Below are 21,307 nucleotides of genomic sequence, written 5' to 3' on the forward strand. Positions count from 1 at the left end.
GCACTAGAGTTGGGGGGGAGGGAGCCAGCTTCGAAGGGCGCGTATACCCTAGCGTCTGGCCCACGAACCCTGCGGAAGCTCGGAGGGGGCGTGCAGAGGGTCAAGCCTGCTGTTCGGGTTAGAGACGCAGGGTTAGCGCCACCTCAGTCCACCTTTCTGCCGGCCCCGCCCCATTTCCGTCAGTCCCGCCTCCTACCTGGGTCCCCGGCCTCGTTTTCTTATGCCCCGCCGTATCCTTAGTCGCGCCCTTGAGTGATTTATTGCATCTCCGCCAGTCAGGTCCCAATTTCTTGGAGTTCTTCCACTCTTCGCCTGCCCCGCCCCTCCCCGTCTGTCTGCCCCGCCCCTCACACGGCCCGCCCCTTATCTGCAGGACCCGGCCCCGCCCGCTGGCCCTGCCTCTTTCGTCTTTCACCTTGGCCGAGCCGCCCACGGTTGGGGCGGCGCTTGGGTTGGCTGGGCTGGTAGGACTTGGGAAGTCGGACGTCTGGGCGCGGGGTTCGGTTCCGCGTGTGGAATTCTGACTGCGTCCGCCCGTTCAGGTTAGGTATCTGGGAGTAGGCGCTGCGCGCACCTGGGGCGAGGAAGCCGGTAGGAGGAAAAGGAGCGGCCAGTTCTCAGAGCGGGTCCTGAGAAAGAGTCCCCAGTCCCGCAGGTCCCCGCCCAGCCTGGGGCGCACCCGCTTTGTGCAGTCCGTGCAGCGAGCACGCCAGCTCGGCACTGGAAAGGCCGCTAAGGTGCGCGGCCTGGCGGAAGATCGCGAGGCCCGCCTGAGAGCGCGAGGTGCGGCCGTGGCCGCCGGACCCGCCCTTCCGGTTCGAGTTCAGCCGCAGAGACCGCTGCTTCTTGGAGTAGTGGCTTGAAGGAGGAAAGTGGGTAGCCGCCTCAGACAGCGCCTCCCCCAGTCCTCTCCATCTCACCGGTGGGGAAACCAAAGCAGGACAGAAAGCCACTTTGGTCTGGGGGCAAGTTGGGACCCAGGAAACTGACCCAGAATTCAGGGCTCCCGTCTCTGGGCCAGGGACATCTGGGGACTCCTGCAGGGGCAGAGTCTGCTCCCCCCATCTTGGGCCCTGAAGGCGGGTCCAGTTGTGCCCACCTCATCACCTCCTGTACCGACTTGAAGGGCACAAAGCCCAGACTCATCAGCTTGAACAGCATCTCTAAGAAGAGCGTTTGCAAGCCCTGGGGATCACAGACCCGGCTGTTCCTCACCTTGCCTAGGGCCAGAGAACATGCGGACAGGTAAGGAAGAGCCTCCCCCTGGCCAGGTCCACTCCTGCCCCACCAGCCTTGCCCCTCACCCAAGCACTGAGCGAGTCGGTGGCTGTCAGTGAGGACAACCAGGAAGTCTTTGAAGCTTACGGTTCCATCACCTGGGAAGAGAGAGAGGAGGGGGTGCCGAAGGTGCCCACCCCGCCAAAGCCCTACTCTGCGTACGCGTTAGGGGCTTGCCAGCAGTTCGAGGCATAGAGCATCCAGTCCTGCCTCTGGCCAAGCGTTGTCCCAGGTTGAGTGGGGGAGAAATAGCCCTTGCCCTTGGGAGCCCCAAGTCAGGATGATTATCACAACAGGAATGTTTAGGGGCTCCGGGATAGGCATGTTGATCAGGGCAGGCTTCCTGGAAGAGGGAAATTTAGAATAGGACCAGGCCCAGGATTTTGTGGGCAAGGGAGGCGTTCTTCAGGGCTAGAGGTGGGAGAGGACAGGCGGGCAGGGACAGGGTCACCCACCATCCAAGTCTGCCTGCCGTAGAACCTCACACATCTCCTGCGGGCTTAGCTGGACACCCACATGGCACTGGGCAGCTTTCTGCTGCGCGTGTCCGTGGTGCCTGTCGGGCTGGAGCTGAACAGTTTGAAGACATCCTGGAATGCTGAGGGTGGGGAGGGGGGCAGGTGGGCAAGGTGAACCACAGGCACAGGAACCCTGAGATTCACCCACTCTAGCTCAGATGGGACTGAGGACTTGGGTTCACCAACCCCCTGTGCATTGTAACTTAATGGAGAACAGTGGCTGCTGTGTGTTGGCACTTGTTAAGTGTCCATTCAATTCTCATGTCCAAAAATTGAACTCAGGGCCCAGGTTCGATCTCTGGTCAGGGAACTAGATCCTGCATGCCGCAGCTAAAGATCCCGCATGCTGCAATGAAGATTCCCGTACGTGGCAACGAAGATCCCGCGTGCCGCGACTAAGACCCGGTGCAGCCAAATAAATAAATAAATATTTTAAAAACAACGACAACATGCTCGGTTCGGCAGCACATATACTAAAATTGGAATGATACAGAGAAGATTAGCATGGCCCCTGTGCAAGGATGACACGCAAATTCATGAAGCGTTCCATATTTTTTATATGTACATATATATAGCTGATTCACTTTGTTGTACAGCAGAAACTAACACAACATTGTAAAGCAATTATACTCCAATAAAGATGTTAAAAAAATAAATAGACAAAATATATGTAACATAAAAAACATGTAATGACCATTCTCAGTTCACAGGCAGTACAAAAAGAGGCCAAATGCTGGACCTGGTCCGAGACTTGTAGCTTGCTAACCCCTTTGTTACTGTATATCTGTTGCAATTCTAAGGATCTATAAATATTAAATCATTCTAGTGATCCTATGAAAAAAAACCCCAAACAACAACAGAAACAAACAACAAAATAACTCATGTCCAAGGCCACACCGCCAGTAGGGGCACTGCTGGGCTTTGGACTCGGGCAGTCTGGCTCTGGAGCTACGATGCCGAGAGGCTCCAGGAGCCCTGCTGGCACCTGGCCTGTAGTAGGCACTGCAAATTATTATTATTATTATTTTAACATCTTTATTGGGGTATAATTGCTTTACAATGGTGTGTTAGTTTCTGCTTTATAACAAAGTGAATCAGTTATACATATACATACGTTCCCATATCTCTTCCCTCTTGCGTCTCCCTCCCTCCCTCCCTATCCCACCCCTCCAGGCGGTCACAAAGCACCGAGCCGATATCCCTGTGCCATGCGGCTGCTTCCCACTAGCTATCTACCTTACGTTTGTTAGTGTGTATATGTCCATGCCTCTCTCTCGCCCTGTCACAGCTCACCCTTCCCCCTCCCCATATCCTCAAGTCCGTTCTCCAGTAGGTCTGTGTCTTTATTCCTGTCTTACCCCTAGGTTCTTCATGACATTTTTTTTCTTAAATTCCATACATATGTGTTAGCATACGGTATTTGTCTTTCTCGTTCTGACTTACTTCACTCTGTATGACAGACTCTGGGTCTACAATGGAATATTACTCAGCCATAAAAAGAAACGAAATTGAGCTATTTGTAATGAGGTGGATAGACCTAGAGGCACTGCAAATTATTGATGATGAATAGAATGCTTCTGCTTTGAGGGGCCCCTGCCAGTATCAGGGCATGATCTTTGCAGGGACATTGGGTCTCCCAAATGTAGAAATGATTCCTTCTACCCCTACTCCCACAGCTCCAAACCCCAGCGGGGCAGGGACCTCAGATTCTTGTTTTCCATCCTTTCTCCCAGTTTCCCTTCTTCCTTTCATCCTGTTCGTCCATCCACCATCCATCCATCCACCATCCAACTACCTTGCTATCCACCAATCCCATCCCTCCTTCCCTCCTTCACACACACACACACACACACACACACACACACACACACACACACACACACACACACACACAGAGCAACAAGCCCTGGGATTGCAGAGATGAGCAAATTAGGCTGGCATGGAGAGGTTACAATACAATCACTGGTTTCTCACTGTGTCCCCAGCCTCTGGGCAGGCAACTCCATTGTATTCTGCTCCGAGCACCCCCTAGTTTTCCTCCCTGCTCCCAGCCCTGAGGCCCTCACCTGCCAGCTGCCCAGGTGTCAGGGGTAGCAGATTCTTGTCTGCAAAGCTGCCTCGTGGGAAGGAGGCTGGAAAGGCTTCTGTACCTGCCGCAGAGAGATGCCAGGGCCAGGCAGGCCTTTCCCCGAACCCAGCACCCCAGGCCTGGCCTCAGTCCCTGCTCTCACTTCTCAGACCCAGCGCTTGGGCCTGTCTGTATTGTACGGGTGGCCGCAAGGCCCTTGAACTCCCTCGCCGCCTGGGAGGGCTGCTCAGCCCGCGGCTGTGGCCGCTACTGCTTCTGTCTGGGTCAGCCGGGTGCGCGCTGCAGCCTCCTCCCCTGCGCCCTCCCGGCCTGCTCCTCTCCTGGGTCTCACGTGAGCAGTCTTTGAGGCTTCTGTGGAGGCCTTGGAGGCGGGGAGAAGACAGGGCCGAAGGGCCCAGCCCACTTGAGTGCCCGACTCCAGGGGACCTGAGACCAGACCTGTGGGTGCACAGCTTCCCCTCCCAGGACCCGCGCCGCCCCCGCCAGCCTGCAGCCACAGTCCTCTCCCTGGGGGATTCCGGGGGCAGTAGCTTGGAGGAGTGGCGGACCTGCCCCCTGCCCACGTCACCTGGACGTTCTCTTTGCCGATGGTGATATCTTGGTCTTCCATCCTCTGCTGCCTGAAGGGCAGTCACAGGCTCGGAGGCCGGTCCAGTGTCCCAGGTCCACAGTCCCCAAGCTGGCTTCCGGGTGGATCTTAACAACTTTTGGCAGGGGTGCCCTTCTCCCTCCCACTGGCCTGCGCCTCTCTGCTGGGGAACCTGCAGCTTTCGTCTTTTGTGTTTCTGCCTCCCTTAAGGCATGTAAATTTGTGACTCCACTTGGAAGCTAACAGGCTGAGGCCCAGGGGAGAAGCAGGCCCCAGAGGCCCCAAGTCAAGGCGTGGGAGGGTGGGATCTAGCCAAGTTGGGGCTGTGGCCCACCTTACCCCAGGACCCCCGGGAGGGCAGGGGCCCTTCCTCCAAACAACGCAAACCCACAAACCACATTAACAAAATACTTTGGGAAGATGCATCCCAACAGCCAGACACTCACCTCTGGGTCTCTTCATCCTTCCTTCCAGCCTCCTGCCCCCTTCTCTGGCCCTGGCCCATTCTTAACTGCTCACCCCTTCCTAATCCCATTCTCCCAGGCCCCAGGCACCTCCCTCCTCAGCCCCATCTCAAGGTGGGGCAGGATTCTGGGGACCTGCAAGGTGATTTCACTGCATCGGGAGCCTTGGCCCAGAGTAGGTCCCAGGCTCACCAGGTCCCAAGCCTCGATGTTGCCTCCCCTTCTCTTCCTCCCCAACTTCCCTCTTCCTGCCCATGTCCATCCCCACACTCCAAGTTCTCTTCCCTCCTTTGCTGCCCTCTCCTCTTCCAGAAGCTTCTCCACATTGCCTGTCCTCCCCTGCCGTGGGGAGGCTTGTGCGTTTGTGTGCATGTGTGTGAGTCACAGGTCCTGTGTGTGTGCCTGTGTGCACAGCACGTGTGGAACATGCTTCCTCGATCTGCATGTGGCTATGTCATGCTGACCACGTGTGTAACATGCTGGTCAGCTGCTGGTGTGTGTGTGTGTGTGTGTGTGTGTGTGTGTGTGTCTGGGTTGCATGCAGAAGTGCATCATTACACATGGGCTCTCCCCTACGCTGGAGGTACCTCGGACTCAAGGCGGTGGCCCCTGGAGGACCAATCCTTTAGCTTCATTCTTGCCCTCCTTCAAGCCCTGGACACCACCCCTTTCCCATGCCAGGCCTTCCCCATGGAGAGAAGCAGGAAGAACTCCTTCCAGAAGCCGTCTCACCTGCCCAGCCCCACCCCCAGCAGGCTCTCGCCTCAGGCGATCCCAACGTGCCCCCCTTTTACATCTAAGAAACAGAAGCCTCAGAAAGGGCACCACTGAGGCCTCCCCTAGTCACGAGTCTGCTGCTGGCTGGGAGGTCCGGCTGGGTGCAGGGGAAGTGGGACCACCCATGGGGAGTGAGCAGGGCTGGCAGAGCCCTCAGGGGGCAGGGGCTGCTGGGGTAGCTACAGTGGGGGTGGCGTCCCTAAAAAACTCGAGACCAGGATGCCGCAGCCAGAGTTGTTCACTGGTCCAGGAGCATTTGCACAAAATGTCTGAGCCGGGGGCCAGCACCGTAGGCTTTACTGGTTTTGTCTAGTCTTCTCTGGGGAAGTGGGGGACGACAGCTTAAAATGGATTTTCAGCAATAATGGACCCCCTCCCGAACTGCAACGCAAAAGAGAGAGAGAGAGAGTCACTTGGGCCTTGGTGGGAAGGTCAAAAGAGAGGGGTGAGCCCAGAGGCCTCTCGGAGGAAGGCCCTGGGGCTAAGAGGGCCTCCTCCTGCCATGCGGGTGGGCGGCTGGTGTTCTGTGGTGTTCATTCAACACCAGGAAGCACGGGGTGCTGGGGAACCCCGTTTCCTCATTCCTGGCTTGATGGAGGTGTCCTGGGCCCAGAGCTGGGGCCATCGGGTTCTCAGTAGGGAAGATACTAGCCTGAGCATTTCCAGTGAGGGTGAGGCTGTCTGTGCTCTGGGTGAGAAGCCCCCTAATGCTAGGACGACATTCTAGTTCCCTCTTTGAACCCAGGTCCTTGTCCCTGCCCTGAAGCAGGTTGAGGTCTTGAGGTTGAGACATCACAGCCCACCCATCCCCCAGCCAGTCCCTCATTCCACTGTCCCCACCCCCACCTGGCTGTGTGAGGAATGGGGCCACCTGCACATCATAACACAGCCCCCTCCCGGGGGAGCTTTGGGCCAGCCTCACTTACTCTTTCCCGGCTCCTTGCGGCTGGGGGGACATGTTTGGGGGCTGGAGAAACTTCACCTCCCCTTCAATGGTGGCCTTCTTGAACCCTAGCTTGCTGAAATCAAGGTAAGGGTGAGGGAAGTGCTTGTCTTCCTGCTTCGAAGCATCTTGCGGCTCCCTGGTTTCTTGTGGTTCCTCTGATGGCTTCTCTAGCGCATCCTGAGGGAGGTTTTCCTGCTTCGAAGCATCGTGCGGCTCCCTGGTTTCTAGTGGTTCCTCTGGTGGCTTCTCCAGCGCATCCTGAGGGAGGTTTTCCTGCTCTGGCTCGTCCACAGTGGGCTGGGCAGTGTGATCCACAGTGGGCTCTGTGGAAAGCGTCATGTCCATCTGGAGTGGGGCTTTGATCACATGCCCCAAATTGGGCAAGTCCATCCTGCTGGAGGAGGCCATGGCCAGGGAAGATGCGAAGTCGATCAGCTCTGCCAGGCTGATGGTTTGTGTGGAGGCGGACGGCTGGGGGCTTGGAGGCTGCTGGGAGACTTCGTCTGGAAGAGCTGGCTGGGCACTGGGGGCCTGGCTCTGCTTCTCGGAGCACACAGTGTCCTTGGGGGCCGACGGCTGGTCTGGGTGGCAGGCGGTCTCTTTTGTGCTCTCCTTGATGGGCTGCATGCTGATCGCCTGTTGCAGGCTGTGTTCTGAGGCCTGGACGAACTTGTCTGCCCAGAAGAAGTGTTTGGAGGTCTGCACACAGATGGAGCGGTGGTCGGTGGATAGCGGGTCCTCCTCTGTGGTACTCGGGTAGCTGGAGATTGACCTCATACTCCATTGGCTGATGTCCTGCTGCATTAGCCCCTCCATGTAGGGGTGGAGTGACTCTGTCTTATACCCCTGCGGCTCAGGGTCTTCACTGAAGGGTTCCAAGTTAACCACCTTCATCTTGGGCTCTGTGTCCAGCTTGGCCTCGGGCTGGAGCATGACAACCGGGCGCATCTCTGGCTGCGGGAAAGGCTTGGGCTTCCGTTCCGGCTCCAGTTCTGGGTCTAGGCGCAGGACCTCTTTGTCTAGGGACTCCAGCTCTAGCAATTCTTTCTCCAGCTGAAAGGTTTCAACAGAAAGCTGAGGAGGCGCCTGCCCCCCAAAGTCCTCCCCGACACCCATTCCCTGCCCTGCCCCCCTCGTGCTTCTTCTCACTTCCTTTCCCACACTTGCCTCTTCCAAGTGACCTGCCTAGGGCAGGGAGGCGGTGTGGGCAGCTGGTGAGGGCGGGTGTGCGTGCTCGTGCTGACATTGGTGCCAGGGTCCCAGAATTGTCCAGGGTAGGGGCTGGTCGGGCTTTAGAGAAGACAGGCCCCAAAGAGCCCTGCCCCTGGACCCCCACCTCCCCGTAAGATGTGACGCTGCCCATTGTTACCTCCATGTCATCTTCCTCTTGTACTGACTGGAACTGGTTTTGGTTTATGCCACCCCTAAGACAGAAGGAGACAGAGTGGGTGACAGGGCTCCGTGGGGTGGCTTCAGGGGACGGTGTCTGGAGCCCTTAAGACCCGAGCTGGCAAGGTGCCCTCAGCTCACTCCCCTGTCTGTGCCCACTCCCACCAAAAATTCCAGACTCACTCTCAAACTTCAGTGAGTTCTGGAAGTGCCTAGAGAGCTGGCCAAGTTGCCCCCTGCCACCCGCAAAAGAGGGATACAGTTGGTTGGAGGTGAGGCCCAGGAATCTTCATTTTAATCCAGCATCCCAGTGAGCCAGTGCCCTTGAAAGCGGCTCCCCACAGAAAGAAAAGCCCAGAGCAACGCCCTCTCCGGGACCTGCCCGCTCTCAGCTTGGCAGATCTGAAATGCAGGGGTGTGTATGGAGGGTGCCCTTGGTTCCTGTTGGTATTTTGCCATCATCTTGGCCGTCCCCTTCAGTGCTCAGCCACTGTGACCCCTCTCCTTCCTTAGGCAACTGCCCACCCTTCCCTTGGACAGCTGTCCTCAGAGAAAGGCAGCTCTAAGGGGTCAGGTCCCATCCATGTCTTGGGTGCGCCCCACCACCCCTCAGTCCTCCTCCAGCGTCAGGGGCTGGGGGCAGAAGCAGAGGAGGATATGACCACCACCCCCTGCTGCCTTTTGGCCTGGATACTGCCCTTGGGGAGATTTTGGAAACGGGCAAGATAGAGGAAGATCTTGGGTGGGTACACATGAAAACCTCACAGCCATGGCAGCTGGTGAGGGCTGGTGATCTTGGAGGGTTGGGGAGAGGTCCTACGATGATGGGGGGGACTAGTTCTCACTGTGTATCCACAATGTCCACCGACTCCTTGTCACAGCAGGGAAATCCGTTGGCACCTGGCAGGGAGAAGGAGGTGAGGGCAGGGGAGCTGCAGGCGGGGACAGTCCCTGAGGGGTTCTGGAGTCCGGACTGAACGTGCTGCTCCAGCCACCCCCTCCCTCCCTGTCCCTCACCTAAGCCCATGTGCCGTCCCCTCCTCCACGTCTGCTCCCTCCACCTTCCGTGATCCATCACTGTCCTCCATTAGGGCGAATACTAACCGCGGTCACTTCCCGTTCATTGAGGGCTTCTAGCCCAGGTATTGTGAGGAGCACTTTATATGCTTCAGTTCATTGAATCAACACAAAAAATGAGAAGAGGTTCATTTGCCCAAAGTCCCTCAGCTGATCATTCAGGAAGTCAGGACCTGATGCAGATTTCACTCAAGAAACTCTTTACTCCCCTGTCCCGCATGCCGTCCTACCCTGGAGCCTACAACTGTGTGGGGTTCCTCATCACACCCCAGATGAACTTCACCTTTCTCCATTCCTGCCCCTCTGCCCCCTTTCTCCACTCTCTCTGGCCAGGCTTCAGATTTGCCACTCACTCTAACCCTGGCCTCTCCTGCCCTGAAATCTGTCCTCTCTTCCCCTGGCTTCTCACACCATCACACCCTGGGGTCATCCATCTCCAACTCTGGGCCAGAGTTATCACCCCAGGTGCTTAATTTGAGGTGATGCTGACACCCGTCTGGTTATTTATGAGCTCCAGTCATCCTCTGCAGGAGAGACTGACTCCTTGGGGGAGCCCCCCCACCCTGCCCCAGTCCCCTTCCTGGAAGCTTGTATCTTTTATTGCAGAAGCTTCTTTTTCACCTTTTGGGGATAGGAGCCACCAGGCTGTCCCATTCTCTGCTCCCCAGCGTACTGGATAGAAGTTGTTGGTGGGGCCATCATGGCAATGGGCAAGCTGAGTCCCTACGAGCCTGGAGTGTGGCAGGAAGTGACAGCCTTGGCTCTGGCTGAGAAGAATTGCTCCCAGGATTAGACCAGGATTAGAATGTGCTGTGGCCTCTCCCTAGAGATGTAGAGGCTGGAGAGTGTCCTTGAATGGCTGGTGTTGTTCCTGGGATTTGGCTTCCTCCATGTTCAGCCTGGGCCTGGGATCCAGAGTGCTGGGCTAAGAGTATACCAGGGACAGGCTCACAGTGGTGGGCTCAGTGGTCTCTTCGGAACCCATCACCTCCTTGACCACCATGCTTCCTTCGACCATCCCTTGGCTTTCTCCCCACGTCTCGCTTCCTCTGCAATTCTACCTGCCCCAAATGCTGCTGTTCCTCAGGCTTCTGATGTCAGAGCCTTCTTTTGCTTGCTTTACAAAGTGTCCCTGGGAAATTTAATCAACACCTGCAGCCTTAACCCTTCCATAAACAGCAACTGGATATGGATAGAAGGGGAGAAATTATTATGGTGTAAACCTCATTGCAGCACTGGGGGATGGAAGCAAAAGTCTGAGGTTGATTCAACTTGGGGCCTCTGTACCCAACTTGGGGATGTTCTATTAGGGATTCAAGTGACATTCTGTAGTGCGTGAAATCATTTCAATGTCCAATTTTGGGTTGCTATTATATAGAAATGTATTGATCTCGTATCCTGTAACCATCCTAAAATCTTATTAGTTCTAGTAACTTTTTTAGATTCCATAGGGTCTTCTATGTAAACAATAATGTTCGTGACTCAACAGTCTTACTTCTTCGTTCCCAAACTGGACGTCTCTAATTTCCTTTTCTTGCCTTATTGCACTGAGAATAATCTCCAGTAAAATGTTGAAGAGAATTGAGAGTGGACATCCTTGCTTTGCTCCTGAGCTTAGGGGGAAAGCATTCAGTATTTCACCATGAAGTATAATGTTATAATTTTTCTCATAGATGCCCTTTATCAGGTTGAGGAAGTTCCCTTCTATTCCTAGTTTACTTAATTTTTAAATAGGAAGGGATGTTGGATTTTATCTGATGCTTTTTCTGAATTTATTGAGATTATCATATGGTTTTTCTTTTATATTCTGTTACTATATTATGTAAGTTATATATAGCATATATTATGTTCACATATGTTACATATTATTCTGTTAATAATCCTTTTATAATTTGTTTATGGTGAAATAAATAGATCTAAAAAATTTATTTATTTATTTATTTATTTATGGCTGTGTTGGGTCTTCATTGCCACATGCGGGCTTTCTTTAGTTGCGGTGAGTGGGGGCTACTCTTCGTTGTGGTGCGTGGGCTTCTCATTGCAGTGGCTTCTCTTGTTGCGGAGCACAGGCTCTAGGCGTGCGGGCTTCAGTAGTTGTGGCATGTGGGCTCAGTAGTTGTGGTGCATGGGCTGAGTTGCTCCGCGGCATGTGGGGTCTTCCCGGACCAGGGCTCAAACCCATGTCCCCTGCATTGGCAGGCGGATTCTTAACCACTGCGCCACCAGGGAAGCCCTAAATTGATTTTTTTAGATGTTAACTCAATCTTGCATTCCTGGGACAAATCTCATTTGATCATGATGTATTATCTTTTTATACATCGTTGAATTTGATTTGCTAGCTTTCAAAAAGGATTTTCACATACATGTTCACGAGGTATATTGGTGTGTAATTTTCTTTTCTTATTATGTCTTTGTTAGGTTTTGATACGCTGGCCTCATAGAATGAGTTGAGAAGTATCCCCTCTTCAATTTTCTGAAACAGATTGTGTAAAATTGATATTATTTCTTCTTATTTTTGGTAGAAATCACAAATGAAGCTTGTGGACCTGGGCTTGGAGTTTCCTTGTGTGAAGATTTTTAATTACAAACTCAACTTTCAAAAATAGATACAGGGCTATTTAGCCTATCTATTTCTTCTTTTTTATTGTGGTAAAATATACATAGCATAAATTGCCCTTTTAAAACTATTTTTAAGTATACAGTTCAGTGGCATCAAGTACATTCACATTGTTATGCAACCAGCACTATCCACCCCCAGAATATCTATTCTTCTTGAGTCAGCTTTTGGAGTTTGTAATGTTTTTTTAAAGGAATTTATCCATTTCACCTAAGTTGTCAAATTTATTGGCACAATTTGTTCCTAATATTCCCTTGTTATCTTTTTCATATCTAAAGAATCTGTAGTGATGTCACCTCTTTCATCCCTCATGCTAGTAATTTTTGTCTTTCTTTTTTTCTTTTTCATTTTATCTGGAGATTTATCAATTTTGTTGGTCTTCTTTTTTTTTTTTTTTTTTTGCAGTACGCGGGCCTCTCACTGTTGTGGCCTCTCCCGTTGTGGAGCACAGGCTCTGGATGCGCAGGCTTAGCGGCCATGGCTCACGGGCCTAGCTGCTCCGCGGCATGTGGGATCTTCCCGGACCGGGGCCCGAACCCGTGTTCCCTGCATCGGCAGGCAGACTCTCAACCACTGAGCCACCAGGGAAGCCCTGTTGGTCTTCTTGAACCAGCCAGAGATATGTCGGATCCCTGTCTGGTCACCCTAAAGTGACATCTGCCAGGCAATAGGCTCCTGAAGTCATAGGTTCCCAATCAGCTTTTTATGATTTCACTATTACACATGAACAACCAAGCATCACCAGGCATTTGAGAAAACTGCTAACATAGGAGTGACAGACCAAGAGAAAAAAGCACTCCAGAGTACGAGAGGTAATTTGAGAAACTGAAGGAAACTGAAAAATTCTGATCATCTTCAGAGATTCAGAAATGAAGATATTCAACAATATATATTGCATCCAGAAAACAAGAACAGGATACTATTTAAAAAGAATTAAGAAAAGAAAGAGCTTTTTGGCAAATAGAATTGGAAAATAAAATACAGAGAATATTCCTAGAAAGTAGAACCAAAATATCAAGACAATGTGAGAGAAAAGGATCAAAAGGAAATCTGGGGCTTCCCTGGTGGCGCAATGGTTAGGAATCTGCCTGCAAATGCAGGGGACACGGGCTTGAGCCCTGGTCTGGGAAGATCCCACATGCTGCAGAGCAACTAAGCCCGTGTGCCACAACTACTGAGCCTGCGCTCTAGAGCCTGCGAGCCACAACTACTGAAGCCCACGCACCTAGAGCCTGTGCTTCACCACAAGAGAAGCCACTGCAATGAGAAGCCCGCACACCACAATGAAGAGCAGCCCCCCACTCATCTCACCTAGAGAAAGCCCACGTGCAGCAATGAAGACCCAATGCAGCCAAAAATAAATAAATAAAATAAAGTTAAAAGGAAATCTAATTCTGGGTTATAGAAAGGGGATTCAGAAAGAATGGAGAACATGGAGAAGAAAAGAGGAATCAATATTTCCCTGAGCTGAAGGATGTCATTGGCTTAAAAGTGTTTACTGAATGCCCAGCACTACAGATGTCAAAAGATCTTTGTTGTAAAAGTTCATTGCACCAAGAACAAAGGATTCCTAAATGTTTCTAAGTGGAAAAACAAGTCACCTACAAGGGGAGGAAAATCATACTGGCAGCAGAGTTAGCAACAAAGTTTGTCTTTAAAATTTCTGAGGAAAATGGTTTTTAACCTAGAATTCTATATCCAGCCCAACTATCAATTCAGTCATGGAAAACTCAGAAAATTTACCTCCTCTTTTTTTTTTGGGGGGGGGGAAGTTATTTGAAGATGTGCCAAAGCAAAATAAAGGTGTAAAACAAGAGAGTCAGGAATGAAATAGTGTGTCCACCCCCAGAAAGAAGCTAAGTCCCAGATGTTAACTGTATAGAGGCCTACAACCAGTACACATTTGTGCAGGAGAATAGAGGATCCTGGGCAGTAGGTCTCTGAAATAAAGAAGACCTGACAAGGTAGTTGGCTAGATGTAGAGGTTGAAGAAAACAAAGACTATAATAAAAGCAAAGAGTACAAGGAAAAGGCCACTAAAAACTCCAGGAAAAACAAAAAGCTGTATGAGAAAGAAAAGGTAGTTGTGGTACCTTTTCTGGCCCTGCAGTGAACAGTTGTTATGTAGTCACAATAAGGTAAATCCTGTTTATTAACTTGCAACTTTTAGAATCCATATATAAACAAAATTTGGAAAACATAATTATGGTTATGGGACAATATGAATGTTACCAACCTTGATATTAAAAAAACCCAGAAATACAGGTTAGAGGCTTTGGGAGGTGTAAGGCAGGGAGGAAAGCTGAAGGGAAAGGTAGGGTCACTACAAACTTCATCTTACTATGTGTGGTGTCAAAAGATATTCTCTAAAGTTGATGAAAAAAATAAAGATATAAGTATATTAAATTTACAAAAGTTATCAGCATATCTAAAAACAATTGAAGTTGGGAGGATGGGACAGGGTGGCGCCATTAGAGCAAGAAAGTGGTAATGTCTAGAGCTGATAAACCAAGAAAAAGCCTGTGAGCTTGTAGAGAGATGAGAAGGTAACTAGGCAGAAAAACCGTTCACATGAAACAAGAGTGGTTGCTCTGAGGAGTGAGGCTGGGGGTGTGTGGTATCGGGGATTCTTGTTTCTCATCACTGAATAAGCTCTTCAGTACTATTTAACCACATGCATATATTTCTATGATAAAGTTAAAAGAAAATGTTGAGCCCCAGGTACTGGCCAGGCACTGTGCTAGGGGTGGAGGAGCTAGTGATGAACATACACAGTCTCTGCCCCCTTGGAGCTTTCAAGCCTGTGGCTGTGACTGCAGGAGACCCTCCAATCTCTATTTCTTACTCTCACTTCTCCTGAGTTCTAGACTCAAACTGCAATCACTGATTACACATTTCTCCTTCAGGGGGCCTCAACTTCACCTTGTCCAAAACACTACGGATTCCTTGTCAAAGCCTGGAATTCCCCTGTTTCCTATTGTGACGTTGCTCAGGATTCGCCTCTTCCTGAAGACCTTCCAGATTCTACCTCGAGGTGCTGAGCTAGGGACTCCTCGTCCAGTTGCCCCCACCCCACCCCACCCCTGCAGACTTCTATCTAAGCACACAGCTTCTTTCTGACCCTCAGTTAGAGGTGGGTCGGGTGCGTGGGTTTCTCACTTTGAATCTCTGATCCTCTACACAGAGAGTCAGATATAACGTGGATGCTTAGCAAAGGTCTGTGCAAAAATATGGTTTCCTTATCCCTCTCACCCTGCCAAACCCTGCGGTGTATCCCCCATTTCTGACCTCAACTTCACACCCTGGTGTCCAGACTCTAGCCTGGCCAACACGGTTCTGCATGTCTGACCTGTCTTCCTTTCCAATCTCTCATCTCTCGATAACCTCTGCCTGATTCATCCTTCATCCTATCACCCCAATTAGAGACCTGGGTCATTTGTGACCCTCTCACTTCCCCAGCTTCTGACCTTCCCACCACCGCTGTTGCTGACCTTCTCTTCTGACACCAAAGTCAACACAAACCCAGGACTCACTACCCCTCAAAACTCAGCTCTGAGTGCTTTGCACACATTCAATCCTCAGAGCCACTCTATGCACAGGTGGCCGCGACTCTCCTCTTACAGATGAGGAAGCTTGCACAAGTCACACAGCTCTTAAGAGCAGTACCATGACCTGAACACAAGTCGGACTGGCTCCAAACCCTGTGGTGCTAACCATTGTGCTGTCTGAAATTTCTTTAGGCCTCTAGATGGACCACTGAACCATGTGCCCCCACCCCCATCCCCACTGGGCATCTCAATGACTGCAGAGTGAGCCTGCTGCATCACCCCTGCCTCTGCTCACGTCTAGACTCTAGGGTGGCCTCAAAGATCCTGCATGGTCTGACCTCTGCCTTCTTTTTTCATCTCCTGGTATCCAGTTCCTTGCCTTGCCCCAAGCCCAAGACACCCTGGAGCATGGCAGGGTCTTTTGTGCCCCAGTGCCTTTGCACATGCTATTTCTGATACTCAGAAAGTCTCTCTCCTGACAAAATCCTGCTCATGCCTGACAGCCCAAATCTCCATTGTCGTTGTCTCAGTGATAATCCTAGCTATCCAACCTACCTTTTAATTTTTAGTTAACTCATCAGACTCAGGGCCTAGCACAATGCTAAGCCCTTACAAATAATAAATGCTAGCGAGGGTGTGGAGAAAAGAAACTGTCCTATACTGTTGGTGGGAATGTTCTCACTATGGAGAACAGTACGGAGGTCCCTTAAAAAACTAAAAATAGAGTTACCATATGATCCTGCAATCCCACTCCTGGGCATATATCTGGAGAAAACTCTAATTCAAAAAGATACATGCACCTCAATGTTCATTGCAGCACTATTTACAATGGCCAACGCATGGAAGCAACCTAAATATCCATGGACAGATGAATGGATAAAGAAGATGTGGTATATATATATATATATATATATACACACACAATGGAATATTACTCAGCCATTAAAAATGCTGAAATAATGCCACTTGCGCAACATGGATGGACCTAGAGATTATCATACTAAGTGAAATAAGAGAGACAAAGAAAGACAAATATCATATGATATTGCTTATATGTAGAATCTAAAAAAAAAAGATACAAACAAACTTATTTACAAACTAGAAAGAGACTCACAGGCACGGAAAACAAACTTATGGTTACCAAAGGGAAAGCGGGGGCGGGGGGGTAGGGATAACATATACACACTACTATATATTAAAATAGATAACCAACAAGGACTCACTGTATAGCACAGGGAAGTATACTCAACATTTTGTAATAGCCTATAAGGGAAAAGGACCTGAAAAAAAATATATAACAATTACTGTGCTGTACACCTGAAACTAATATGACATTGTAAATCAACTATACAATTAAAAACTAAAATAGGACTTCCCTGGTGGTGCAGTGGTTAAGAATCTGCCTGCCAGTGCAGGGGACACGGGTTTGAGCCCTGGTCTGGGAAGATCCCACATGCCGCGGAGCAACTGAGACCGTGAGCCATAACTACTGAGCTCGCGTGCCACAACTACTGAAGCCCACGCATCTAGAGCCCGTGCTCCACAACAAAGAGAAGCCACCGCAATGAGAAGCCCGTGCGCCCCAACGAAGAGTAGCTCCTGCTCGCTGAAAGCCCGCGCACAGCAATGAAGATCCAACGTAGCCATAAATAAATAAATAAATTTATAAGTAGATTTATAAATAAATTTATAAAATAAAATACTGTTCTCTGCTGAGATTAAAAGAAGAAAAAAGAAAAAAAGAGTAAGTCCTGAAGGGGTTGCAGTAAATGTTGCAGGAGTGATTTAAGTTGTTTGCATCAATTTGTTTGCCTTAGGCATTTGGGACGGGGGGTGGGGGGGTGGGGGGGGTGGGGGTGGGGAAGGTGCTCTCTGGTAGTTGGTTCTTGGCACATTTTGAAGGCTGGCCTATGTCCTCCTGGGAGAGAAGGTCTTGAGAAGAAATCTTCCATTTCGGGGGAGGGGGGGATCTGAGCCCCCATTATTAGAAACCTGGGAGATCCAGGGCCCTGAGGGGCAAACATCTTTGCTTGTTGGTACGGAGAAGAGTGCAAAGCACAACGGATGCGCTCAGTAAACATCTGTTGAAGCAGATTGCTTTTCCTTGCACAAGCTCCAAGCAACAACCAGGAACAACTTGATTTGATTTGGGGGTGGTTCTCGGCAGTTTGGGATAATTCATGTGTCGTTTCTGGGCACAGGGCCACTGCTCTTTCTGGGTACCCTGAAGCCCTCCAAGAACCCGCCGGGTCTGCAGCCTCCACCCCTCGGTGTGCACGTGTGTACACACACGCTTGTGCACCGCACAGGGCCAACGCTGGGTGGGTGTGGTGGTCAGGGTAGCACCGCCCCTCATCCTCGCTGGGATCGTGAGGGTTTTGGCTGGGGTCGACCTTCCTTTCAGGCGCCAGGCAGGGGCCCCGGCCAATCCCCGCCCCCGGCGCCCCGCCCCTCACTTTAACTTTTCCCGCCCGGCCCCGCCCCGGCCGTCCCTCCGCGCCCGGCCCCGCCTCGCCGCGCGCCCGCCCGCTCCCACCTGTCACCCCCATGCTGACCGAGGCTCTGTCTGAGAGGCGGGGAGCGGGCTGGTGGCTGCTAACGCCTCCGCCTCCAGTGCGCTCTTTGGTGGCGGGCTGTGGAGGGCGGTGGAGATGCCGGGGGCGCCGGCGTCTGTGATGTCGCCGCCTCTGTGACATCCCTGCCGCGACCGCTGCGGGCAGGGAACAGCGCTCACGATCCCGGCGAGTGGGTGGGCTTGGCGGTTGGGGGGCATCTTCCGGAGTGGGCTGCCCCACCTCGCCCCGCAGCTAGCCGGATGCCCCTCTCCTGGAGACATGGGGCGGCCCTGCTCTCTGCAGCAGGCCCAGATTGGTGGAGGGCGGCGACCTGTAAGCCTGGGGTCTGCTAGGCTGAACTTTGCACCTGCCCTGGGCACACTGGCACGAGGCCGCTGCCCCTTCTGTGCGCCCAGGACCCTCCAAGAACCTGCTGAACCTGCCACCTTTACCCCAAGTTGTGCACGTGTGTCCAGTGCACACACACAGGGACACAGCTTTGGGGTGCAGCCAGATTAGATAAGGCACCCTGTGCGCTGGTGGCATCCATCCTCAGACAGGTCCTCTCCCACCACCAGGGAACCGACTTTGGGAAAGTCATCTCTGATCACCTGCAGACACTTGGGTGGCTGGAAGGGCTGGGAGTGCAGGCTCACTCCCAGTTCAGTTCCCAGGAAGCCAGGCCTCAGGGACAGAGGAGTGGCGGGGTGGGGGGATGTCTTTGTTCTGGGCATGTGGTCTGCCCCCACCTAACCCTGCTGGGTCAGTGCCCAGGCTCGACACCCTCCTCCTCCTCCCCTCAGCCTGGCAGTGTTCTGCCAGGGACTTCCCTGCTGTCACCGGGTGGGGCATCTTGCCTAACTGGTCTGAATGGATAGCTCAGAGGCGGAACTGGAAGCACCAACCGGGAGGAGTGGTGGGAAAAGCAGCCCCATTCAAGGGCTGAGAACAGTCCTTGCCTACGGGGCAAGACTGGACAAGGTCCCAGCAAGAAGGCGCAAGGAGGCTGCTGTCAGGATGTGAGGTTCAGCACACAGGCAGGCGCGAGTGGAGACAACCGTGGCCCAAACACACTTATTACCTCAAACTTTATTGCCCACGAGGAGTTCTCTACCGTCTCAACTCTGCAGGACCAAGGCTGCAGTTCTTCATGCATGGGGGGGCCGGGGGTCTCTCCCTGGGGAGCAGCATGGCTCAATGTGGAGAGCTGGGCAGAGGCCACCTTGGCAAAACGTGGGGATGAGCTTCTCCCCAGATGGAACCTCAGGGGACATCCCCTCACCCCACAACAATTCACAGTTGATTAATGCTACACGAGTGCTGATCAGCTCCCCCGGAAAGAAGAGGCTGGGTTGGGGTGATGGTAGGGGGTGCTCACCTTAAAGAAACCTGAAGGAGGTTTGAGGGGTCACATGCATGGAGAAGGGTCAAGAGCTGAGTCCCTTCACCCCATCTCCTGGCCTGCTTGTGCTCATGCAGAACCACTGGCCTGCCCTCCTGGAGGGCAGCCATGAAAGTGCTTGAGGTCATCAGAGTGCAAAGTGCAGCTGGCAGTGCCCCCAAGACCAGGGGCAGCAGGACCAGTGAGTGTCTCGGGAAGCTCACGTGAGGCTGTTGAGAGCCGTGGCCTGGGTAACAGTAGCACCTGCATCTGCCGCCGTCTCTCGAGTCTATCGTGCTCTGTCCTCAGACGGTTCCCGTCAGGTAGGTCTCATGTCGCCCTTCGCTACTACAGATGAGGGCGCTGAGTGCCAGCTGCGCAGGGGCGGTGCTGGGCCTGCGGTCGGGGCTCGGGGCCTGCTGCTCCGGGGAAGACTCGTGGCCAGCAGCGAAGGGGCATGTGCTTAGGGACTGAGAACCACGTCACTCGAACGCCTTCTCTGGTCCTTGCTGAAGCTGAGCTCAGCTCAGGGCCTGGGTTGCGGCTCCCTGAGAAGTGTGGTGTTTTCTCCCAGGGAGACCCCCAGTGTCAGGCATTCCTCCCTCCCTGACCTGGTCTGAAAAACACCTAGAGATAGAAGGGGGCCTGATGGCCAGGCAAGGCCGGCCAAGGGCGTCAGAGGGCCCCCTCCATTAACCCAAGGGTAGGCACACCTGCTGCCCCAGTCCTGTACTGGGCCTGGGGGTAGGTCATTAGATGCTCATACCTGCCTGGAACCCGAGGGAGGGGCTCACCCACCTCCCTGGGACCTGGGCCGGAAGCCACTCTCCCCTGACTGCCAGCAAGTGGTCACTGATTCTAATGGGTCAGGCCAGCTTGTCAGGACCAAGGCAGAGAAGACCCTCTTTGTTTCCCATGGGAAGAGGCCTCCTGTCTTCCTCCTCCTCCTCCTCATGTGGGCTCAGGAAGGACACAGGTGGGAGATCCTGGGAGGTGTTCTGCTAGCCCCACCTCACTGCTGCCAGCCCCTGGTCCCACCGCTGAGCCACAAGCTGGCAGGCCCCTGGGAGCAGGCAGGCTGAGCCTGTGTCTCGGGGGCAGCGCTGAGCACCGAGAAGGAAGGTCACTTCTGGCCAAGTGGAGCCAGTGGTGGAAGGCTGGTTAGGGCCTGTTCTCCAGCTGGCCATGCTTGACCCTCCAGCTCCAGGCGAAGCTGCCGTCAGGGGCCAGGGTGCACTGCAGGTCGATGCCCGAGTCCGGCACCTCCATGTCGTAGCGCACGGGCTGCCCGTCCTTGGTCACCAAGCTGAAGGCTGAGGCTGGGATCTGCGGGCAGAGCAAACGAATGGGTCTGAGAGTGGCAAGGGGCACCGAAGGTTCCTAGAAGTGCGGTGCTGACGGCCTCCTGCCGTGCTGGCAGACACCTCCCTCCAGCCGAGTAGGCAGCCCTGAGGTATCAGCTGCCTTTCCTTCTGGAACACTTGCAGAACCTCTCCTGGCCCAAGTGTGGATCCTGAGGACCCTTCAATCACCACGGCCAGTCTTGCCCTGGGACCCCAGGGGACATCTGGGGCCAGCTATTTCCTCTGGTGCCATTTCTACTTATTCAAAAGCCTCCTTCCTGGAGGACTGGGCTAGGTACACTGGGTTCTGGGGCTCTGCCCCTAAGCGTGTACCTGCCCCCTTACCTGGCTGCTGATGCCGGTTGCGATGTCTCCCACCTTGACCCGGTGGAATTCCCGGATGTGCAGGTGTTCGCCATTGAGAGACTGTATTTGGACTTTCACACCTAGAAGGCAGGTAAGGTGACCATCAGGGGAGTGGCTGCTAGCTCCCTAAGGCGCCCTGTGTAGGGGGAAGCAGGGTGGCTGTGGGGAAGCTGCAGAGATGACATGGAGGATGGAGTGGCTGCAATGTTATACCCCTGCTAGCTCTTACTGGCCATTTCCTGTCAACACCAGGAATTTGGCCTGCACAGTGCAAATATCTAGGGTTGGCTCCTGTGGGGAAGTAGTATTTCAACTTACAAAGCAGAAAGGAACTGGAAACAAAGATTCTTAAATTAGATTGTGGGCAAAT

At 52.8% G+C, this 21,307-nt stretch overlaps 3 protein-coding genes and 1 non-coding gene across 7 annotated transcripts in view; 1 reads left to right on the forward strand and 3 right to left on the reverse strand.

Moving 5' to 3' along the window:
* Positions 1-347: 347 nt before the first annotated feature.
* On the reverse strand, positions 348-4,936 carry LOC132511927 (EF-hand calcium-binding domain-containing protein 3-like). Its single transcript, XM_060135741.1, is given in 8 exon segments — positions 348-574; positions 680-858; positions 1,100-1,220; positions 1,305-1,376; positions 1,734-1,814; positions 1,817-1,876; positions 3,863-3,946; positions 4,921-4,936. Coding segments are annotated over 8 exon segments (840 nt in total).
* Positions 2,246-2,352, forward strand: LOC132512399 (U6 spliceosomal RNA). Its single transcript, XR_009538128.1, has one exon. It is a non-coding gene; the product is annotated as a U6 spliceosomal RNA (small nuclear RNA).
* A 1,695-nt stretch (positions 4,937-6,631) lies between the features above and the next one.
* SPATA32 (spermatogenesis associated 32) lies at positions 6,632-8,068 on the reverse strand. The gene is made up of 2 exons (XM_060135562.1): positions 8,031-8,068; positions 6,632-7,714 (listed from the first exon to the last, which is right to left on the reverse strand). Exons 1-2 carry the CDS (start codon positions 8,034-8,036, stop codon positions 6,638-6,640), a joined length of 1,083 nt encoding a protein of 360 aa, XP_059991545.1. The 5' UTR covers positions 8,037-8,068; the 3' UTR covers positions 6,632-6,637.
* Positions 8,069-18,916: 10,848 nt separating this feature from the next.
* Positions 18,917-21,307, reverse strand: part of MAP3K14 (mitogen-activated protein kinase kinase kinase 14) — a 43,030-nt gene continuing 40,639 nt past the window's right edge. For all 4 annotated transcript variants that reach the window (XM_060135559.1, XM_060135558.1, XM_060135561.1 and 1 more), the window contains 2 exons: positions 20,917-21,017; positions 18,917-20,554 (listed from right to left, as the gene is read on the reverse strand). In XM_060135559.1, the coding sequence (XP_059991542.1) occupies positions 20,390-20,554; positions 20,917-21,017 (266 nt within the window). In that variant the 3' untranslated portion in view covers positions 18,917-20,389. The remainder of the gene's footprint in view (positions 20,555-20,916; positions 21,018-21,307) is intronic.

This window comes from Lagenorhynchus albirostris, chromosome 20 (assembly GCF_949774975.1).
Source record: "Lagenorhynchus albirostris chromosome 20, mLagAlb1.1, whole genome shotgun sequence".
Classification (NCBI taxonomy): Eukaryota; Metazoa; Chordata; class Mammalia; order Artiodactyla; family Delphinidae; genus Lagenorhynchus; species Lagenorhynchus albirostris.